Raw genomic sequence first — 23,204 nt, forward strand, 5'->3', positions numbered from 1 at the left:
TTATCCCTATTTGGGAATGGAAGAAGCTGATCTGTAGAATATACACATAATGTTTTACTTCTACAGTTCATTTAAAGGACACCTTTTGTACTAGCTTTCAAAGTCATCTGTTAATATTGTATTAGACTCTGTTAAAAATACTTGGCCTTTGCTAACATGAGGAGAAGTATAGCAAAACCCTCCTAAATGCATGTTTTCATTCAAAGGCTAAAACTGGGGGCTTCTAAATCATTTTCATCCGAAGAACTGTTTGAAATCTACTTAAGAAAACATTTAAGTTTAAAATAACTTAATTTAGAAAAGAGAATTGAATTGTGGTTGGTTTCTGACCAGGGTGAACTGGTACTTCCTTCTCTGGGCTTATTGTTCACTTTCCTCCCTTTATAGTTTAATTCTCCATTTCTTCTTTGATGGAACATTGAACTTCTGATTCCAGCTGTGACCCAGTTTTATATGACCTTGTATAACTTACTGGATTTAGTCACCTGAGCCTTAAGCCTTTGCTGCTCGTGGTAGGGTTATTTATTATTTAACATGTTGCCATTTCCAGCATGTGCTCCAAGTGCCATGCATATAAGCCTTCTCTTAGAAGCCTTTAGTTCAGAAGCATGCATGAGTACACTGCAAATACACACACACACACACACACACCACATTGGCTTAGAATTCACAAGTAGACAGCGAAGAGAACTGAAGAGGAAATTGAGAATGTCAGCTTTATAATAATTATGAACTATACATGTGTTATGAACTCTGCAGTATATATTTCTTAATTTAAATAAACTACATAGTCTAAGCAGCCAAAACTAGAGTTATTCTTTTCTAGCCCTAAAAATTTATCACAAATATTTTTAAACAAAAACTAAAGTTTGATGATGGCTTTCTTTTGTTTCAGAGCATATGTGTAACTGTTCTGAGGTTGGAAGTTTGGATGTAAAGCGCTGCAACCAGACCACAGGGCAGTGTGATTGTCATGTGGGTTATCAGGGTCTTCACTGTGACACCTGCAAAGAGGGCTTTTACCTGAATCACACTGTTGGTCTCTGCCTGCCATGTCACTGCAGTCCACATGGAGCTGTTAGCATCCTCTGTAACAGGTAAGCAGCAGAGTGTGGATGGGAGGTCTGTTGTAAGGAGAAACTGTGTTGGGAAACTTGGAGGCATTGAAAGAAGAGAATAGAAGGTGGGGATGACTAAAACTTTATATATATATCACAGAATAAAAAAAGGCTACCCTGTGGAGAGTCAGTTATTTAATTAAAAGAGAGAACCACTGTGATACAGATTTATACAATGTTTTGTATACTTTAATTCTGTCACTTTGTATATTTGTTTTTTGCTTTTTGATAGTTTCTCTATGTTTCCTGAAATAAATAATGATGAAGGATTCTGTTCATTGGAACAGGTTCCCTTTAGGCATTTCAAGTGGAATATCTTTATCTATTAACATATGACTGGATATAAAGGAAACATATTCTTGGTTTACTTTATTCTATTATCAGAAGTCTCAAATTTCATATACCCTTTATTGTTGTTGTTTTTTTTTTGAAAAATATTCATTGTATTTGGGGGAAGGGATGCATGCCATGGTACTCATGGGGTCTGAAAACAACTTACAGGAGTCCGATCTCTGCTTCTACCATATGGGTTCTGGGAATTGAGCTTCAGTAATTAGACTTTGTGGGAAGTACCTATTTTTTTAAATCTTTTATTGGATATTTTCTGTATTTACATTTCAAATATTATCCCCTTTCCCAGTTTCCCCTCTCCCCCTGCTTCTATAAAGATGCTCCCCATTCCACCCACCCACTCCCACCTACCCACTCCCGCCTTCCCGCCCTGGCATTCCTCTACCATGGGGAATCGAGCCAGATAATGCCATCCTCTGCTACATATGCGGCTGGTGCCATGGGTCCACCTGGGTCCATCCATGGTTGGTGGTTTAGTCCCTGGGAGCTCTGGGAGGTCTGGTTTGTTGATATTATTGTATCTTCCTATGGGGTTGCAAACACGTTCAGCTACTTCAGTCCTTTGTCTAACTCCTCCATTGGGGACCCTGTCCTGGCAAGCCTGTAACATTAGCTGTCTCCTAACTTTTTTTAAATGAGAGGAAAGTAGACTTTATTTGAAGGGAGGGAGGGAGGGGGGGCAGGGGAGGGGAGGAAAGGGAAGAGGAGAGAGGAGAGAAGAAGAGAGATCAAATTAAGTTATCTTCTATTTGGAAGTGAATTAATCTCCTGGTATCATACCATATTATGAAAATAATTATTCTTTGATTTTATATAAGGGAATGCCTAGCTTTTTGTGGACCTCAAGCCAAACTCTGAAGAGATAGCCTTACATAGTGACAAGAACAAGACATTTAGAGTTAATGTAACCTGAATACAGACCCAAGATCTGCCTCTTCTGAACTGCACTGTGCTGTTGGCAAATACTCTCATTTCAGTGACTCAGTTTTTCTCAAGGTTGCTATAGAAGCTAAATGAGTGGTTATATATGATATAAATGCTTTATGTGTTACAAATGGGTATGGCACACACAAATAAAGAAGTGAAGATGTCTTTATTTCAAAGACACATTGTTGAATTAAGTGATATTTTAAAAAAAAATTAAAATATTTTAATTTTTGAAAAGTTTGTGCATGCATACAATATATTTTATTATATTTATCTCCTACTTCTTGTGATGGAATATTTTAAAGGAACTTTTATAGCTCCTTGGTTAAAAACATGCTTTAAACTAAGTGGGTGGTGATAGCACATGCTTTTAACCCCAGGACCTGGGAGACAGAGGCAGGCAGATCTCCAGATTTGAGGCAAGCTTGCTCTACATATTGAATTCCAGGACAGCCAGGGTGATGCAAAGAAATCCTGACATGAAAAACAAAAAAACAAAACAAATTGGTAAAGTGATTTAGATTTTACCAATAGATATTTTAGATGCTTTATAAATCATATTATGTTATTGTACAATATTATATAACACACTTATATTAAAATATAAAAAGAATTTGACTGAGAAGTTTATAATTTGAAATGAAACAATGATGAATGTTTATGACTTTTAGTAACTTCAAAGTTTTTCTTAATCTTCATAGCAACTCTTTATATGTAGATTAGCAAGTCACAAAAATATAAAGTGGCAGCAAAAGAATTCCAAATTAGGCTCTCCAAGTCCAAGCCCTGGATTTAACACCATGCCACATATCACCTATAATTAAAAGATTAATAGTCTTTATTGATATTGAGACTATAGTAACTTTTTTTTTTTGAGAAAGGGTTTCACTATATAGCCCTAGTTGGCTTAGAACTCTTAAAACAGGCTATCCTCAAACTCATGGAGTTATATCTGCCTTTGCTGTCTTTATATCTACCACTTCTGCCTCTACTTCTTAAGTGCTGGGATTAAAATTGTGTTCCACTATCACTGGGTCCATGAAGTACTTCCTTACCGTGCCCCATATACATAGCCATACACTTTCTTTTATTGTGGTACTGGTAACTGAATTCAGGATCTTGTGCATACTAGACAGGTACATTTCCAGAGAGTTATTTCCTCAGCCCAACACACCTACCATTTTAAAAACAACAGGATGCTATGAAGTAGACAATAACATCGCTATTTTTTTGTTTTGTTTTGTTTTGTTTTGTTTTTTTGAGACAGAGTTTCTCTGTATAGCCATGCCTGTCCTGGAACTCACTTTGTAGACCAGGCTGGACTGGAACTCAGAAATCTGCCTGCCTCTGCCTCCCAAGTGCTGGGATTAAAGGCATGCACCACTACTCCTGGCAACATCGCTATTCTTTTTTTTTAATTAGGTATTTTCCTCATTTACATTTCCAATGCTATCCCAAAAGTCCCCCATACCCACCCCCCCCACTCCCCTACCCACCCACTCCCCCTTTTTGGCCCTGGTGTTCCCCTGTACTGGGGCATATAAAGTTTGCAAGTCCAATGGGCCTCTCTTTCCAGTGATGGCCGACTAGGCCATCTTTTGATACATATGCAGCTAGAGACGAAAGCTCCGGGGTACTGGTTAGTTCATATTGTTGTTCCACCTATAGGGTTGCAGTTCCCTTTAGTTCCTTGGGTACTTTCTCTAGCTCCTCCATTGGGGGCCCTGTGATCCATTCAATAGCTGACTGTGAGCATCCACTTCAGTGTTTGCTAGGCCCTGGCATAGTTTCACAAGAGACAGCTATATCTGGGTCCTTTCAGCAAAATCTTGCTAGTGTATGCAATGGTGTCAGCGTTTGGAAGCTGATTATGGGATGGATCCCTTGATATGGCAATCACTAGATCGTCCATCCTTTTGTCACAGCTCCAAATTTTGTCTCTGTAACTCCTTCCATGGGTGTTTTGTTCCCAATTCTAAGAAGGGGCAAAGTGTTCACACTTTGGTCTTCATTCTTCTTGAGTTTCATGCATTTAGCAAATTAAATGGATGGACCTGGAGGGCATCATCCTGAGTGAGGTAACCCAATCACAAAGGAACTCACACAATATGTACTCACTGATAAGTGGATATTAGCCCAGAAACTTAGGATACCCAAGATATAAGATACAATTTGCTAAACGCTATTCTTATTACATTGCAGGTTTGAACATTTACATGGATAGTAATTAGTAAGACAGAAAGTTACTGCTAGAATACCTGTGCTCTAGAATCAAAGTACATATTCCTGTCTACTGTGATGATACATCTTTTCTCAGAAAATCAAGTGCTGAACCAGGAGAGTGAGCATTGTGTGTTTTAGATCTGATGTTTGACTAATACAATCAGAGTACTTTCATTGTTAAAGAATTTCTTCCAGTTGTCTTTTGATAATCAGACTTTGACCCTGGTGAGATAATTCATGCTAAATCAGAGCTAATCCCAGTGTGTTGTTAGTATGTTTAGGAGTTAAAGATCAGCCCTGTTAATAGCTGTCTCATGTGATGTTTAATTGCTTTCTTGTTGCATTAGCACCTTGGAGTAAAAGAAAAAGGACTTTTTTCTTTTATCAGACAATATATAATCAGTGTAAGACTAAAGGCATAGACTACTAGGCAATATCACAAACAAGTGTCTCAATACATGCCTGATTTGTAAGCAGAACATTTTAACTACCAAAGGCACTGCTATGTGTCTTTTGGGGTATGATTTAGGGAAGTAGAAAAATAAGACCTTATGCAGGGAGGGAGACCCAGAATTCTAGAGAATTCTAAAATAATGCAAGAAGATGAGAAGTCTCTTCTCTTAAAGCCAGCTAAAATATTTTGTCTTGGATCTCCCTCTTCTCATTAAAAATGAATAGAAATAAGAGTTCTGTACTGACTCACACATTGAAGGTCTGTGGAACAAACAACTGACTTTAAAAATTCATTTTCCCATTCTCTCTGTCCATATGTTTTAGTGGGAGTTGCTCCAGTGAGGGTAGATTTTGGCTCTAGGAGCCAGATGTGGGTTGAGCAATATCTTTGTATGCAAACACAAAGTTCTCTATGTACTGATAGAAGGTCACACCCTTGTGTTACTATTGGTGTTCTAGTGTGTTTAACTGGAAAAAGTTTGCACCATCTGAACTTTTTTATGTTTTCTTTTGGGTCACATTCCTAGTGTTTTCCTGATTCATATTTTGATCTTTCATTAATTAAAGAGACAATGTTTTATCAAAAAAAGAAGTCTGTTAGTAATGTCCTGAATGTCATCATATATATTTCTTAAGATATTGTCATATCTAACTTTACTGCTTTAATAAGAAGTATCAAAATATTCATGCCAAATTAGAATCATGATTTTGTATTTTATATCATCTTAGTGAGGTAATGTCTATGATAGTATAATATTCTTCTCCTGAAAATCCATTTTTGGTGCTTTATAGTATGTCTTAGAATATATATTACTTTGCTTTTTCAACTATTGGAAGATGTTACAGATCAGAAGGCAGATTATAATTATGTCATAAATGACGGCCAAAATTAATTTTCAATAGAAAAATAACAGACTCTTCTAAAACCTTTGTATATATAGGGCACTAAAAATCATTTTTTGTGTAGTATTTAGGAGCAACAGCTAGTATAAAATCGTGCTTTGTGAATGCAGCTTTCAAAGATTTAAAAAGAAAGCTATTTGGTTACTAGAAACAGTAATGTGAGAAGCTTTGCCATTTCAACCACTCATTTTTCATGTAATTCAGGCATTGTATTTGCCACCCATGTCAAAAGATATCCTGTTCTGAAGAAACTCACAGGTTAGAATAATACCTATGAAAACCAAATGTTAGAGCTTATAAAGTGTACAAGTTATTTTAGGAAGGTCTTAGGAGGGAATTTATGTTTGAAATGGAATTTCAAAAGTGAGTAGAAATTTGTATGAGAAGAAAGGTTCACTATTTCTAGAAGGCAAAGATTAGTAATGGTAGTGAGGAAGGATTAAAAGAGAGTAGGAAATAGGACTCTTGTCTGTTCATTTTGTGTTGTATCTCAGAGTTTGGCTTAAGAGAAATTCAGTAAGCATTTGGTGAGTCAACAGAATAGATGAGTGAAGAGTAAACAGCCAGACCATAAAGGGGCTACTGTGCCTCCAAATTCACCACTAATATGCTTGACTAGGAGATGACATCAGAACAATTATCTGTCTGGTGCCCAGAAAGAGGGTGCTCAAGCAAAGAGACCAATATGAAAACTATTTAACAATTTCATCAAGGGAAGATAAGGCCATATCTAAATCACAGTAAAGGGAACCAGGTTAAGGGTTAAATGGTTGCCTTAAATGTCTGAAGTAAATGGGAGAGAGATGACAACTGGATGCCTTGCTGGCTTGACCATAGAAGTGGAAGAAAAGAAATACTCCATTAACCAGATGAAACAATAGTGGTGAAAGTTGGAGGAAAGTAGTGCTGCTGTTCATTTTTAATCATATAGATATTGAAATGACTGATATAGCTGTCTTGTTTATACATTCTGACATGTTCTCTAACAAACTCAAGAAATACTTTGTTATTTTTAAACGAAGATTTATTTTAAAGTGTGTGTGTGTGTGTGTCCATGTGAGTACAGGTGCTTGTGGAATTCAGAAGAGGGTATTAGATCTCCTAGAGTTGGACTAACAGAGCCACATACCATAACATGAGTACTCAGAACTGAATTCAGGTCCTCTGCAAATAACTATGTACCAAAAACACTATAGTTTATGCTGTTTTATAGAAAAAAATGACATCAGTTTATAATTTTATTCTTTATACCAATTATTATTCCTGCAAGTCACCAACCTCAAGTTTAAAGTTTTTGTTTAATCCTTCAATATATCTTTCATTGGAAGTGGAATTTTTAAATATAATCAGAGAGGTATAAAAATAAAAGTAGGTATGTAACTCAGCCTGTATCCCTTAATCATGGTGTGTTCATTCCAATAAGGATTTATCCACTGCTGAATAGTTTATATCTTAGAAGGTAGATTAAGGTCATTATGCCAAATGGTTTATGGAAAGAGAAGTTGGAATAAAAAACTGTGACTTTCAAGTGGTCAGAGATAGTCTCATTCAAAAACAGGCTCTGAGAATACTGAGATTTTTATGGGAGTAAGGCATATCTAAAGTCATCTGGAAAGTGTTATCTGTTTTGTATTTAAAGATTCCATTTCATATCAGGCACAATTTGCCCTCCTAGTCATCTAATTATTAACTAGATAGCAACTGTGAGCAAATGAATGGAAAAAACCCTCTTTCCAGCTACTCTTGACCTTTGTAACAAGGAGTCACAGTGAGTTGATATTGTTATTGCACAAACATGTCACTGTTTCTAAATCTTATCATAGCCTCCTATTGTTTAGCTTTAAGTCACTTTAGGACTGAAAATAGTATTTTAATGTTCTATTATTAGTAATAGTAAATTTTGCTTCTAATAGTCTGATCCATCTATATGCTAATGGTAAAATCAAGTACCACAAAGTATGAAGATACTTTAAAATGAGAAGCTGGGAGAGATCAGTATTATAGTTGAAACCAGTGAAAACCAGAACTGAATTCACCAATGTAGAAGCATTTTGTCTGTTTTAAAGAAAAGAAAGGATTTAGACATACAGAGTAAAAAAAAAAAAGTATAAAAAGCTTTTTTGGGAGAGTAAAGAGGATTAATGACTCAGAAATGCATGCAGTATAGATGTGAAATAAAAAAGGAGCAGGGTTAAGAGATGAATCTGGAAAGTCCACCTGGGGTCAAGTCATAGAGAACATTAAAAGCCATATAATTTGAAATCTACTTGCTACATATCTTTTTAAAGACATATCATTTTAATTATATGGTATGTATCTAGGTAGTGTGAGCACTAGAGTGCAGTGTTCATAGAGGCCAGAGAAAGGGATTGGATTCCCTGGAGTTGAAGTTACAGGTGCCTGTGAGCTGACCTTCATTGATGCTGGGAACTGAAAATGAGTCCCCTGGAAGAAGAATAGGTGCTTGTAACTGGTGAGCCTTCTCACCAGCTCCTTAGGAAGCTATCCTCAACAACAGAAGTAAGATCAGAACTGTATTGTAGCAATATCCAATGTGAGTATATATGATAGTGAGTTGTTAAAGGCAGAGTGAGAGTTAATAAGGATCAAAATATGGGTAACACAACAGAAATGAGAGAAAAGTAGGAAAATAAAGAATAAAGAATGAAGTGCTGTAATAACCATGCTTCTGTGCATAATCCCTAGGAATTAATGCTTTGTGTTAATTCAAACAAATGTGAGGGTAGTTCATGTTCCTAAACTGAATTTATAGAAATGTACATCACTTCCAACCTCCTTCTCAGATCTATACTCTGTGTGTGTTCTTTCTATTCTTCTTCTTCTTCTTCTTCTTCTTCTTCTTCTTCTTCTTCTTCTTCTTCTTCTTCTTCTTCTTCTTCTTCTTCTTCATCTTCTTCTTCTTCTTCTTCTTCTTGTTTTTGCAAGCTTCAAGAGTTGAATGGCTACACCCCATGGGGTTTTAATCTCCCCAAGTCTTGCTTTTGAGTATCAAACAAAGCCTCCATGCCTATGTTCATTTTGTGCTGCTGAGTATAAATCCAAGAGGCCTTCACCTTTTAAGAGTTTTAAGAGCTGATATTCATTGTTAAAGAGAGGCCCTTGGTGTACAAAAATAATAGATGAGGGGAAGTCAAAAGCTTGTGTAGTTAACAGATTTCAAAAAATCATATTTCTCTTAATTACTCTGACCCTCATATACAGTAGCAGAAAGTGCAGTACCCTCCTTTTGAGATCACTCATTTTTTAACAACTCTGAGGTCAGTTCTCCCATGACAGTACGTATAAAGGGAATGATTCTATCAGTTCACTGATGCTGATTTTTTCCTGATATGTGACAGCCGGGCTTGGTGGCGCACGCCTTTAATCCCAGCACTTGGGAGGCAGAGGCAGGCGGATTTCTGAGTTGGAGGCCAGCCTGGTCTACAAAGTGAGTTCCAGGACAGCCAGGACTATACAGAGAAACCCTGTCTCGAAAAACCAAAAAAAAAAAAAAAAAAAAAAAAAAAAAAAAAAAAAGACAGTCTGGTCCCTAAACATCTGGATGCCTTTTGTGTACTCACTGCTTTGATGGTACCTGACCATCTGCTCCTATCCTTACAAGTAGCAGTGATTTTCCTGTTGTCGTTGTTGTTGTTTTGTTTTAAGGGACAATGAATTTAATCCCTCAGTGCCAAGTTCTAAGGATGCTCTAAACTTAACTTCCTAAGTGACAGATCTTAACAATGAGCTTCTTTAGTTTACACGTGATGCAACATCCCTTTGTTGCATGGCAGAGTCAGTAACATTTTTTAGAATCTTCAATAGCAAACCTGAAATAATATTCTTTCCCTAAGGGTGAGGAACCTTTCATTGACATTCAAACTGCAAAGGGTTTTGTTAAAACCATCTCTCCTAATAGTGGAACAAGTTCAGTCCTCATTCACGTCACCAAGGGAAACCTAATTTAAACAATTCAGTTTAGGCAGATCACCATCAAGGTTATTTTCAAGTTCTATTTAAATGGCAAAACAAACATCAGTTTCTCTTGCTTAAGAAGAAAGAAACTAAAAGACAAATTTCTAGGTAAATATCTTTCTCATAGGCAATTTTATTATACTTTTAAAGGCTAACGACTTATAAACTTATAGTATATTTAATCTGTATTTGACTTCTTTTTAAGATGAGAGAATACCACATAACTTGGAAAATACTACCTTCTGCTATTATAAACATGCCAATCAACCCTTCTAAAATACTTAGAACCAGAAGATTGTTTTACATGATAGATATTTCTATAACCATTACTATTTGAGCAACCATAATCTAGACATACAAAATTTGGTACAGAATTTCTAAACAAAGCTAATCAAAAGTTTCAAGTTTATAATTGACAGGAAGGACCTTGAAGTTACAAAATTGAAGAGACCTGAAACAGAAGGATATAACTGGAAAGTTTACAAAATTTTAAGTGAAGTATGTAGTTCACAGCAGTGATATTAGTCAGGGTACTTTGGAGGAACAGAACTTACAGAATATATACATTTAAAAGGGATTTATTAGTTTACTGACTGTGGCCCACCAATCCAACAATGGCCATGTACTGATGGAAGTTCCAATAATTCGATAGTTTTTTCAGTACATGAGGCCAGATATCTCAGCTGATCTTTAGTATTCACTATAATCCCTAAGCAGTGTGCTGACTAGTTTTGATCAACTTAGCCCAAGCCAGAATCACTGGAAAAGAGGGAACCTCATCTGAGGAAATACATCCATAAAATCAAACTGTAGGCAAGCCTATGGGGCATTTTCTTAATTAGTGTTTGATGGGGGAGGCCCTGTCCTTTGTGGGTGGGACCACTCCTGGGTAGGTAGTTCTGGGTTCTGTAAGAAGGAAGCATGAGAAGAAGGTCATGTGGAATAAGCCAGTAAGCAGCACCGCTTCATGGCTTCTGCATTAGCTCCTGCTCTATTTGAATTCCTGTCCTGACTTTCTTCAATGATTAATAGTGATATGGAGCCAAACAAACCTTTTCTTCCCCAACTTGTTTTAGTTATGGTGTTATACCGTAGCAGTAATAACCTTAACTACAGCAAATAAACGCTAAAGCCAGTGCAGGAACGGAGTTGCTAGCAGAAACAAGGGCAAGCAGGCAAAGAGAAAGCTTCCTTCCACTATGACCTTTATATAAGATGCCACCATAAAGGTGTGACTCACATTAAAGGTGTATCCTCTCACCTAACAAGATCCAGATAAAAGTGACTCTTCCTACTTCAAATGGTTTAGTTAAGAAAAAAATCCCTCATAGGTGTATCCAGCTGCATGGCTTTTAGTTAATTCTTGATGTACACAGGTTGACAAACAAGAATAGCTATTACAGCAATATATATTAACTTCTCAGTTTTTTAAATGTCCTGTGCCTATATAAGAAGTTAAACATTAGGTGAAGTTGGATGAAAGCCACATGAGAGCTTTCTATACTTTAAAGACTCTTCCTTAAATTTCATATTTTATGATTAAAAGTCAATAAAATCATTATTGGGAGTGGCCAAAAAAGGTAATATGGATAGTATTGCTGTTTTGCGATGAGAGTTGGTCCTAGTGATAGTTCGTAGGTTAGGGAGAAACGTGAACACTTGCATGCATGTGCATGCAAACATAAACACTTAGCATGGACACTTGGGTGCATCGACACTTGCAGGTTTAGATATATGATGTTGTGGTGAGAAGCTGACAGCCTGATTTCATGTCCTTCCTGAGATTTTAAAAGACGACTTTCTAAAACTATGCTAATAGAAATAGTTTGAAATAGAAGGACTTTTGTTACTACAGAGAAAGCTTTGTCTTCCCCAGTGTCTGAAAACAGCATGACTTTTTCCATCTCTGAATTTTATTTCCATCACACATAGAAAAAAAAAATGTGTCCTACCAGGCAGAAATACTTGGCTGCAGAGCTTTTTGTTCTACCAGAATGTAATTTCTACTCCAGATGCCTAAATTTGCCAAGCAGAAGGATTTGGATATGACATTTCTTCAGATTTCCTAAGAGAAAAGCTTAAGTCCATCAGCAGTATTACTGTGGCCTTCAACGTGTATAGTTGGGTCAAAAATTAAAAGTTGCTCAGTAGTTCTCTGATATGATACAATGCACTTTGACAATTATTTACTTTGCTACATTCCTACTCCTATATAAAAACAAAAGTTATAAATTATATGTATCTATTGTTCTATTCACATTGAACATATATGTTTATCCTCAAATATTTATCATTTCTTTGTGGTAAAAAATTTAAAAACCTTTTTTAGAGTACATACTTGATAACTGTAATCACCTTACAGTGCAGTGGCCCACCAGAAATTCTTACTTCTAGTTCCCACCCACCCATTCCTCTATCCTCCTCATCTTCTTGACCTTCTACTCTTCCAGAACTCTGGGAAACTACCATTCTATTTTCAACTTCAGCGAGATCAGCTTTTATTCTACATATGAGTGAGATCATACAGTATTGTCTTTCTATTATGAGTTCTATTATGCATACTTCTTTGTCCATTCTTTGGCTGATGGACAGTTGGGGTTTTTGGATTTTTTGACTCTTGTGAATGGTGTCACAATAACAAGCGAATGCAGATGCCTCTTCAGCATGTTGGTTTCATTTCCTTTAGTTATAAACCCCATAGTGGGGTTGCTGGATTCTATAGTTGCTTTATAAGCAATATTCTGAGAAACTTCTGCACTCTTTTTTCATAGCTGTATTAGGATACATTGCCATCAGTAGTGCAGTGCTTCACTTTTCCATTGGGTTTTTAAAGTTTCCACTTATCATGGTAAATTCAGGAACATTTGTAGGAATGTTAATTTATCTCCATAGTAGTTTACAGTTAATAGTATACTCCTAATTTTATTTAATAGCAACTCCAAGAAATAGGTAAGTGTGATTATACAGCAAATTACAGATAATAAATTACAATTAAAAGGTTATATATAAACCCAAGCGTGGGTGTTTATTAACTACTAGAATGAAAAGAATCAATCTGATGGCTTCTAACAGTGCATGTTCTTTTACTACTCTAAACTCTTATGAAGATTAGCTAGCTATGGTGGCACACAGGTTGCTGATGCAGGAAGAGACCACAAGTTCTAGGGTAGCCTGGGCTAAATAGCTAGCCCCAGTCTCAAGGAAGAACAACAAAAATGTAAGTAACAAAAACTTAAAAAAGAAAAAACAAAACAAAACAAAATTCTAAAGACGTTCATGACACTTAATGCTGGGTTAGCATGTGTCTTTGTTCTCTAGACCAATAGTTCTCAATGAAGAGAAAAACACAAGAGATGTGTTGATGAGTAAATATACTTCTCAGTAGAGATGTTTCCTAATATTGAATAGATTCACAAAGATAACAGGGTTAAATTTTATTATAATTACTACACAGAAAGATTATATATGGCAGTGTGGGTATATCATGTGTTTGGTTGGGTGTGGGTGAGCATGATTCATTGATGTAGGGGTTGGTCATTGGAGAGATAAATTTAGAAGTCAATTTTTGACCACAATGAAAATGAGTATTTCAAAGATGGCAAAATGAAGTAGTGAGAGCATATATTTAGAATCACTTGAAAGGAAAAGACTAGAAGTAGATATAATTCTTTCCATGAAAGAATTTAGAGGTTATCATGGGTTAATGAAGAAATTACATGAATTTTGGAGCCAAATGAAGTTTGCATATCCAGCTGGTACTATATACCAAACTGTGCACTGGAAATACAAGGAAGAAAGCACAGAGAACTGCTTGACATCACAAAAGTGACTTCATAGAGGAGGGAAGGAAGTGAACAAGGTAACAATCAAGAAAATAAAATAGGTATTTATGGAAAGTGCTATGAAAAATTAGAATTTTTAGTGTAGTGAGGTAAGTCCCTATGGAGAATATAGCATTTGAATAAGGAACAGAATAAATTTGGGCTATGTCATGTGGATCTCTTGTGGAAGAGTATTGCCAGTGCCTTTGATGCTTAGGTATATCTGAGCAGTATAGTATCATTGTGGCTACAGTGGTGGAAAATTAGAAGCAGGCATTAGGAAAGTTGGGTGTTCAGAAAGTATATTTCAGATATTTTCAGAGTGCAGTTATACTTTCAAAATCCTATAAGAGCAGAGGTGAGAAATATGATACCAGTATGGTCCTGCCTCAGAGACAGGTATATAAATAAAACAGTCTGAGCCCTAGAACAGAAGAACACAAAGAAACCAACATGTGACTGAGCAGGTCCTCAGGTGTTGAGGCAAAGGGGTTTACTTCTCAGTGGATCCTACTAGAGCTTTGGTTAACTGATACTATGTGGAAGAGAGTGTGGATAGACCAGTGGTTTTTAACATACACAAAAGTAAGTGTCAGGTGGATTAAAGACATAAATGTGAAAGCATAAAGGTGTAGGAAAGCATCTTAATGACCTTGAAGGACAGAGAGATTGCTTTAACTGTAATGTAAAAATAGTAACAACACATGTGTTTTTTTTACTATGTCAGAAATTATTCTGTTTATATGTCTATTCAATGTTTACTAAGTTAACCTTTATGGCATTCATATGAGACATCGCTCCATCTTATAGATAAGAAAAGGGGTTAAGTGATTTGCCCAGAGTTTAGAAAGGAGGGTAAATAATTTATACATTGCTAGAGAGATGGCTCAGCAGTTAAGATCACTTGTTATTTGTTTTAGTCTTTGTTCCACTGTGAAGTGACACCATGACCTTGGCAACTCTTATAAAGGAAAACCTTTAATTGGATCTTGCTTACAGTTTCAAAGGTTTAAGTTCATTATCTCATGGTAGGAAGCATTGCAGTACTCACACAAACATGGTGCTGGAGAAGTAGCTGAGAGTTCTACATCAGGATCCACCAAGAGCAGGAAGAGAAAGAGCCTCTGGTCTGGACTTGGCCTTTTGAAACCTCAAAGCCCACCAACAGTGACACAATTGCTCCAACAAAGCCGTATCTCTTAATCTTTTCAAATAATGCTACTCCCTAGTGACCAGGCATTCAAATATATGAGCCTATAAGGACCATTTTCATTGAAACCACCACACAGTCCTTCCAGAGGACTTGAATTTCAGTCCCAATACCAATGATTGAGCTGCATATAATCACAGCCCCAGGGGATCCCACACCATCTTCTGACTTTTGTCAGAAGACTTTTGTGGGTACTCATGTGCATGTATACACATGAATTAAAAATAAAAATCTTCAATATTTTTAGGTTTATTCAAATATATATATATGTATGTATGTATATATATATGTATTTATATATATATATGTGAATATTTGCTTGTGTGTATGTATATTCACCATGTGTATGTAGAATCCTTAGAGTTCAGAAGACTGTGTTGGATCTCCTGGAACTGAAGTAAAAGCATGTTTATGAACCAGTGGATGCTGAAAACTTAATCCAGCTCCCCTGTAAGAGCAGCAAGAAGTGCTTCTTGATGACTGTTGAACCATCTTTCCAGCCTCATAAAAAAAATCTTTCAGATATAGTTTACGTGGAGTTATGGCTGACGAGAAAATGAGGATTTGAATTTGAACATTCTAATTCCAGAGTTTTTGTTAGTTTTAGGTTTATTTTTCATTGATACATAAAATATAAAAATTGTACATTAATGTAATACATGTAATACATTAGTCCATGTTCACTTTGATTTTTGTTTAAATCTGGTTAAATATATCTGTCTCCTCCTTAATATTTATCCATTTCTTTGTGGTAAATTTTTCAAAATTCTTTCAGTTTTTTTTAACTAATTTTTTATGTGTACGGGTGTTTCCCCTGGAGAGAGAGGGAAAGAGAGAGAGAGAGAGAGAGAGGCACCACTTGCATTCAGTGTTCTTAAGGACAGAAGTGGGAGCATCTGATCCCCTGGACTGGACTTACAGGAGGCTTGGGACCCACCATGCAAGTGCTGAGAATAAAACTTTGATCCTTCTTAGAAGGGGGAACAAAATACCCATGAAAGAAGTTACAAAGTGTGGAGCAGAGACTGAAAGAATAACCATCCAGAGACTGCCCCACCTGCGGATCCGTGCTATATACAATCACCAAACCCAGACCCTGTTGTGGATGCCTACAAGTGCTTGCTGACAGGAGCCTGATGCAGCTGTCTCCTGAGAGGCTCTACCAGTGCCTGACAAATACAGAAGTGGATGCTCACAGACAACCATTGGACTGAGCACGGGATCCCCAATGAAGGAGCAAGAGAAAGAACCCAAGGATCTGAAGGCGTTTGTAGCCCCATAGGAGGAACAACAATATGAACTAACCAGTACCCCCAGAGCTCCCAGGGATTAAAACACCAACCAAAGAATACACATGGAGGGACTCATGACTCCAGCTGCGTATGTAGCAGAGGATGGCCAAGTCGGTCATCAACGGGAGGAGAGGCCCTTGGTCCTATGAAGGCTGTATGCCCTAGTGTGGGGAAAAGCCAGGGCCAGGAAGTAGGAGTGGGTGGGTTGGTGAGCAGGGGGAGGGGGGAGGGGCTAGGGGGTTTTCGGAGGGGGAACCAAGAAAGGTGATAACATTTGAAATATAAATAAAGAAAATATCTAATATAAAAAAAGAACTTGGATTCCTTAGAAGAGCAGCCAGTGCTTGTAACTGCTAAGCCATTTCACCAGCCCCATTAGTTATTTTAAAAATGCATGGAGCATTTTTGTTATAGTGTTTATGTTCTTAATTTTACTAAACAGATCTTCAAAATATTAAAATGAAAATTCTGAACAATTTGACTATTATAAATAGAGACTTCTGTTTATGAAAAGATCTTATAAAGAGGTAAAGAAAAGTCACATACTGGGAAAGGACAATTACATATTTGAACATGGCAGGACTGCTTTCCCAGAAACATTTCAAGAGTTTCTAGAAATAAATGTGAAAAAATACTTGGGAGACCCTTTACAGAAGAGCAAAGCCACATGACCTGCAATTATGAAGGTGTACTTCATCACTTTAGTAATCACAAGAATTCCAAGCATTGGTAAAGCTCAGAGCACCTTCCTCTATTGCAAACCATGCACTCCCTGGTGAAGCTGGTTGCCTAGGGATTTAGCCCCTGGTACATTCCTTAGGGAAAATTATACTCAGGAGCACAGTAGATATATAAGAGGTTCACAGCATGCAGGGCACAACAGTTAAAAGGTTGAAAACAATCCAAGCATGGTAGCACACGTTTCATTCTATCCCTTGGGAGGCAGAGGCAGAGGGATCTCTGTGAATTCAAGGCCAGCCTAGTTTGCATAGTAAGTTCAAGGTCAATTGCTTCTACATAATAAGACCCTGTCTCAATAAAATAAAGAAATCACTGTCCAAATAATGGAGTAATTGAATGGGCTGAGAATTCTTAGAAGCCTGTTTCTTCTGTTGAAGAAAAAAAGGGGGTGGGGGTGGGGAAGGGAATGAGAAATAACTTTCTCATCTGAATTAAGCCAAGCTCTTAGTTACAGCTCTGGGAATATGGTACTTTTATGTGTTTTGCCTCTAGTTTGGTTTTCCCTTTTCAAATAAGGTTTTAAATTTGATAATGGTAAGATCAGTTATCAAAAATATTTTTGTACTTAGGCAATACACTTTATTATTAAGAATTTCTGTCTGAATTTGACTTTTTTCTAATGTATTGTGTACCATGTGTCCTCAAAAATACAAGGAATGTTTGGCATAATAGCCCAGTGTTTTCAACAATAAAGCCATCCTTTTTTTCCTCTAGAAAAAGGAGCTTTGCTCATTGTATAATGGCCTTTTCCATGACTAGAAGATAGGGAACAGACAGTCCTTAGCGAAAATGTCCAATTTTTGAGTATTTTTGGTAATAAGAAAGGAAGCAATATTTTTCATCACGTTTTAAAAAACCATATCTCAAACATAAAATGAAGAATTGTCAGTAATGTTTCATTTTATGTTCCTATGTAAAAACTTTTCTGGTGGCTAAACTTCCTTACTACCTATTAAACATTATTTAATCATTTGAAAGAGCTTAAAATCAGCAGGGTTTTTTTCTTCATACTCTATTTTAATTAGCAATTTAAGTATCTTGCCAAACTATTCTCCCAAGTTAAAGCAAAGAAGGAGAAGGAGAAGGAGAAGGAGAAGGAGAAGGAGAAGGAGAAGGAGAAGGAGAAGGAGAAGGAGAAGGAGAAGGAGAAGGAGAAGGAGAAGGAGAAGGAGAAGGAGAAGGAAAGAAGAAGAAGAAGAAGAAGAAGAAGAAGAAGAAGAAGAAGAAGAAGAAGAAGAAGAAGAAGAAGAAGAAGAAGAAGAAGAAGAAGAAAATTGATAGACTTAGTTAATGGAATTTTTTTTTGTTTCTTGTTCTCTATGTCTAAGTGCCAACATGTAACTTATCTGAGAAAGAAAAATGAGTAAGGCTCTTTAGTGACCGAAAACACGTATTTATTTTGTGCATGTGTGTATGCATGTATTTAAGGCTGCCCATGAAGGCCGAGAGGGCGCTGAATCCCATGAAAATGGTGTTATAGGCATTTGTAAACTGCCTGATATAGATGCTGGGAAACAAACTCTGTTCCCCTACAAGAACAGCAAGTGTTCTTAACCACTGAAAGGTCCCTCCAGATCCTACTGACCAAAATATATCAATTAATATATAGTTAGTTAAAGTTAATGACAGTATATCTTAATGTATACCTGAACAGATCATTTAAATCCTGCAAATCTTAACAATCATATAGACAAATGTTTTAATGACAAGAAAAGTGCCAAGATATTTGATAAATAAATCATTAGCTGGTTGATACAAGTAGTCTAGCTGGCTTTGACCCTGCATAATGTAGGACTTTCCAGAGCTTTCCCTTCTCACTTGTAAAAGTCTCTTTCCAGAAGCTGTATCATGTATTCATATGTTCTTTGCCTAGCTACCTATTGCTACAAACTAGGGAAAAAATTAAGTGGTTACCCTTTAATTTCATTCTATTTCTTTTTTATTGGATATTTTCTTTATTTACATTTCATGCCAGTTCTTAAAAGAGCATCTTAAAAATAGAATCTAAAAAGTAGATAACTCTGAGACTTTCTGTATTTAAATACTGTGCATTCCACCTTATCCTAGTGAGTCCTAAGGGGAAAGCATGATCTAAGAATATCATTAGTCCCTATCATATCATCCCACAGTTGCTATCATGTTTGAGTTGAAGTTTGTGCTTAGGCTGTGTATACAACTTGTAGTTTTCACAATAACCCTACAAACGTTGTAGTTATCTTCACTTCATAAAGAATAGCTAGGGTATTGGGAGAGTACATGCATTGTGCCAAGAACTCACCAGCAAAGCTTGATGAGAACCAAGGTGTGGCTCCTTGGGCTGTTTTTCCATAAACTCTGATATCTTCTTTCTTGTCTTCCACTTCTCCCAGTTAACGGATATGATTATAAAATAATGGAAAATTTGAATGTTCTCTATCCACACATCCGAAGCAGAACCTTTAAAAGGAAAAAGATTGGATAGTACTTTTTTTGCATAGATATGTGTCATATCGTAAGATGACAGACTTTTGAGGATTTTTTAAATGTTTTAATTTAAATTCATGTTGGAAGACATTTGCTTTAAAGAAATACACTGTTTTGGCTAGAGATTAACCACAGGGCCTCGCACATGTTTGCATGCTCTCCAGATTGAGCTATGACAACAGCTTGAAGAATAACTTTCTGCAACACTTTCACTGACTTTGTTTTTTGAATTGATCATTCATGTATAATGTGGATTCTGATTATTAACCCTTCCCAAAGAAATATTTTTAAGTATTAAAGCCTTACAATGTTTATTGCACCAATGATTGGGTAAACTGTGTAAACATTGGCACTATGAGAAAAATCTCAAAACCTATTTGTATAGTTTAAGAAATGTGGGGTATATGCATAGATTTCGCACATATAGCAAACTTATTCTCTGTAGAGTGTTCAAACTTTGCTAGAAATTCAAGTCTCTAGGAAACGACACAGGAGGAACAAATTCTACTTTAAATGTCTTGCTAGCATATCTTACAGATTTCTGATTTCTATTCATACTGCAGTACTGTGTTCTTCCTCTACAGAGGAGAAACTGTGAATCTTCAGTTATTTCCTTTCGAATCTGTGAATAAGCACAGTCTTTTTGCAGCCTCCTCCCTCACATTTATATCATTGACCTTTGCTTCAGAAAGCAGCAGTCTGTAACAGGGAGACCATGAAAGAGAGTGTTGTACAGCTTTATTCTATAAAAGAAGTCACACAAGCAAAGCTTTATGTTTGGTGAGTGATTTAATTCTTATACATTCTGAGATTGGCTGTGGACCATTAGTAACATGATGAAAAAGCACATTTAGTGCAATATCACAAGCAAACTTCCCACTCTACTTCATTGGGGGTTTTGGGGGTTTTGTTTGTTTGTTTGTTTCCTTTTGTTTTAAGTGAAAAGAAAGCACTTCCTTTCCTGTTATTTAAAGAAAATCTACCCAGGAAAAGTGAATTGTGGTATCTAGATTCAATCACTGGCTTCATGGAGATTCCTGAAATTACTCTGGTTGATTTTAAAATAAGTAACTAAGGGTTATATTCTCCAGGGAAAAAGATGCCAGCTGACATCAGTGTTTTGAGTGCCCAGAACAGAATTCTAAAGGGAAAACATAGCCAGCAACAACTCAGGAAACAAGGCTATATCATAGCTACAGGGTGTTTGTGATTTAGTGTCCCATGGTAGACTAGGCAGATCCTCAGACCTCAGATTCTTGATCCATTTGAGTACTAAGTAATGACTTAGAGGAATGAAGAGCAAGCATGTTTTCATGGATGACTGCAATGCTTGAAACTTGGCTAATAAAGTGCAGTTAGAAATCTGCGTAAGAGTGATTTTCTTTGTACTTTTCTCATATGTAGAATAATTATGACCCCTTCTTACTGAATCACAATGTCTTGCTTTGTTTCAGACATGATGAATGTTCATCTTCTTTGCCAGATCATGTAGTGGCTTTGGGGTATGCTGTGTAAGACTAGATATCTATCAGAACATCTTTTCTGTTTTGTAAAGTTACTTAAGAGGCATGCTTGGTAAATGTCTATTGAATTTTTTAAAAGAGTAGAGCTCACCCTCTATATGGACAGTACAAAATTCAAACTTTAATCTAACTTGAGTATCTAAGTACTTGGTGATGTATTCTCTGAGAACCTTGTACCTTGTTACCTTATGACAGTTATCAGTTTATCAAATTGTCCAGCTTCTCTTGGGGAACATTTGACTTTTACTGGCAGTGAAAAAGAGACATTATTTATTCTAGATCAGGTAGAAAAGAATCATTGTCAGAACCTGTAGGAGTGGTGAGCTATGAGAAATAAGCCTAACTCACTGACTGTAGACAATAGCTCTTCCTTCCCAATAGCAAATTAAAGATTGTGAATTCCACTAGAAGAATTATCCAGAGGATTAATGACAATATTACTTATTAACATAGTTCTTTAGAACAGAGGTTCATTGTTTGTTGTTGTTGTTATTATTATTATTATTATTGCTATATTGTTGCTGCCTCTAGGATATCTCCATTTTAAGCCCTTTTTCCGTAAATACAATTATTTGCCAGGGAATTACATGGCTGAATAGACTATGTAGCTTTAAATACAAATACAGTTCAATAAATGATTTTTATTTAAGATACAATATTTGAGTGGTGGTAAGTATATAATATTAACACAAGACTGTCTTTCTTTCTTTTCTAGATTAACTCATTTGAGTAAAGCTCTAACAACTTTCCATGTAACTTTTCCATGTAAAACTGAGTAGATTTATTTTTCTACTTTTCTACTCCTTTTTGACAATTCTTCAGATAACCAAGAGGAAAAGAAAAGGAAAGCTGTCTCAGCTACTCTTCCTGTTGTGATAAAATACCCAGCAAAGGCAGCTTATTGTCAATAGGATTTATTTTGGCTTACAGCTCCAAGTTACAACCCATCACAGCAGGGATATCCTGATACCAGAGCCCTGGTCTTACTGCCTAGCTAGCCAGGAAGCAGAGGAAAATGAATGCTCATGCATGGCTGCCCCTTTCCTTTTTCTGCGTTCCAGAACACAAGCTACTTTTCGGATGGATCTTTTCACCTCAAATAACCTATTCTAGATAATCTCTCATGGGAGTGCCTCAAATTTTGCCTTCTAGATGATTCCAGATCCTGTCAGGTTGACAGTCAGCATTAACCATCACAGAAGCAAACTTCAACTCTGAAATATTTTCTTAGGGGTAGAACATAAAACTTTTTGGTTCTAGTAGTGGTATAGTAAACTGAGAAGCATAGCTCATTAAAAAAATATCTTGGATTTGTAAACTATAAGTAGAGTAGATTTTCAAACTGCAACTAGAATATACATGGTTAGAAGTTCTATTACTTCTACAAAATTCATTTCAGAGTCCCAGTAATCTCCAAATTTAGAACTTTCATTTTTTATTATAGTAATAGAAAGTGGGGGGTGACAGGGAATTGCATTAAGTGATATGTTAAGGGCCATTTAAGTATTAATAGTTTTAGCTTGGCCTCCTGTCCTGAATCAGTTCCTTTAGGGAGTCACTATTAGCAACTAAATCTTTAAGAAAATTATTTTTAAATGCAGCTTTTGGTTTAATCATCTCCTATGTAGTGTGACTGCTGCCAAGATTTCATAAAGTCTAAACTTCTGAGCTCTACAATGAACATGTAAAGAAACATTTAAAATATGTAAAGAAAGGCATTTTCCTCTGAGCATTGTGGTGCACAACTGTACGTACTTAGAGCAGTCAGAAGGCTGAGGGTTAAGGATCAGCCTAGACTGGATGACATACTGAATGCCTATCTTTAAAAAACAAACAAACAAACAAAAAAACAAATACAGTATCCCTATTGAGGACAAGAGTGGGCAAAGAGAAAATTAGTTTTGTTTTGTTTTGTTTTCCCTGAAAATACCCTGGCAATTAGTGTTTTTAATCTTTTCCTTTTCCCTGTGCCTAATACCAAAACTTAGTCTGTATATTTATTGAAAATTCATGGAGGTGTTAATATTAAGTATGTACAGCAAACCAAACCTTTACTTTCTTTACATTTTTGAGGTTGTCACGTTGGTAACATATCATCCCTGAATTAAGAACCCACTCATCAAGGTGTACAACATTAGAACAGTCTGTTCCAAAACCACAGTCCCTGGACTCGTGCTAGGTGTTGGCAATAGGAACCACATGAT

At 36.4% G+C, this 23,204-nt stretch overlaps 1 protein-coding gene across 1 annotated transcript in view; it reads left to right on the forward strand.

Moving 5' to 3' along the window:
* Positions 1–23,204, forward strand: part of Megf9 (multiple EGF like domains 9) — a 108,440-nt gene that overhangs the window by 48,236 nt on the left and 37,000 nt on the right. Inside the window, exon 2 of the mRNA XM_021160932.3 lies at positions 896–1,097. Within this exon, the coding sequence (XP_021016591.1) occupies positions 896–1,097 (202 nt within the window). The remainder of the gene's footprint in view (positions 1–895; positions 1,098–23,204) is intronic.

The sequence above is a fragment of the Mus caroli genome, unplaced genomic scaffold (assembly GCF_978045245.1).
Source record: "Mus caroli unplaced genomic scaffold, Mus_caroli_1 scaffold_6, whole genome shotgun sequence".
Lineage (NCBI taxonomy): Eukaryota > Metazoa > Chordata > Mammalia > Rodentia > Muridae > Mus > Mus caroli.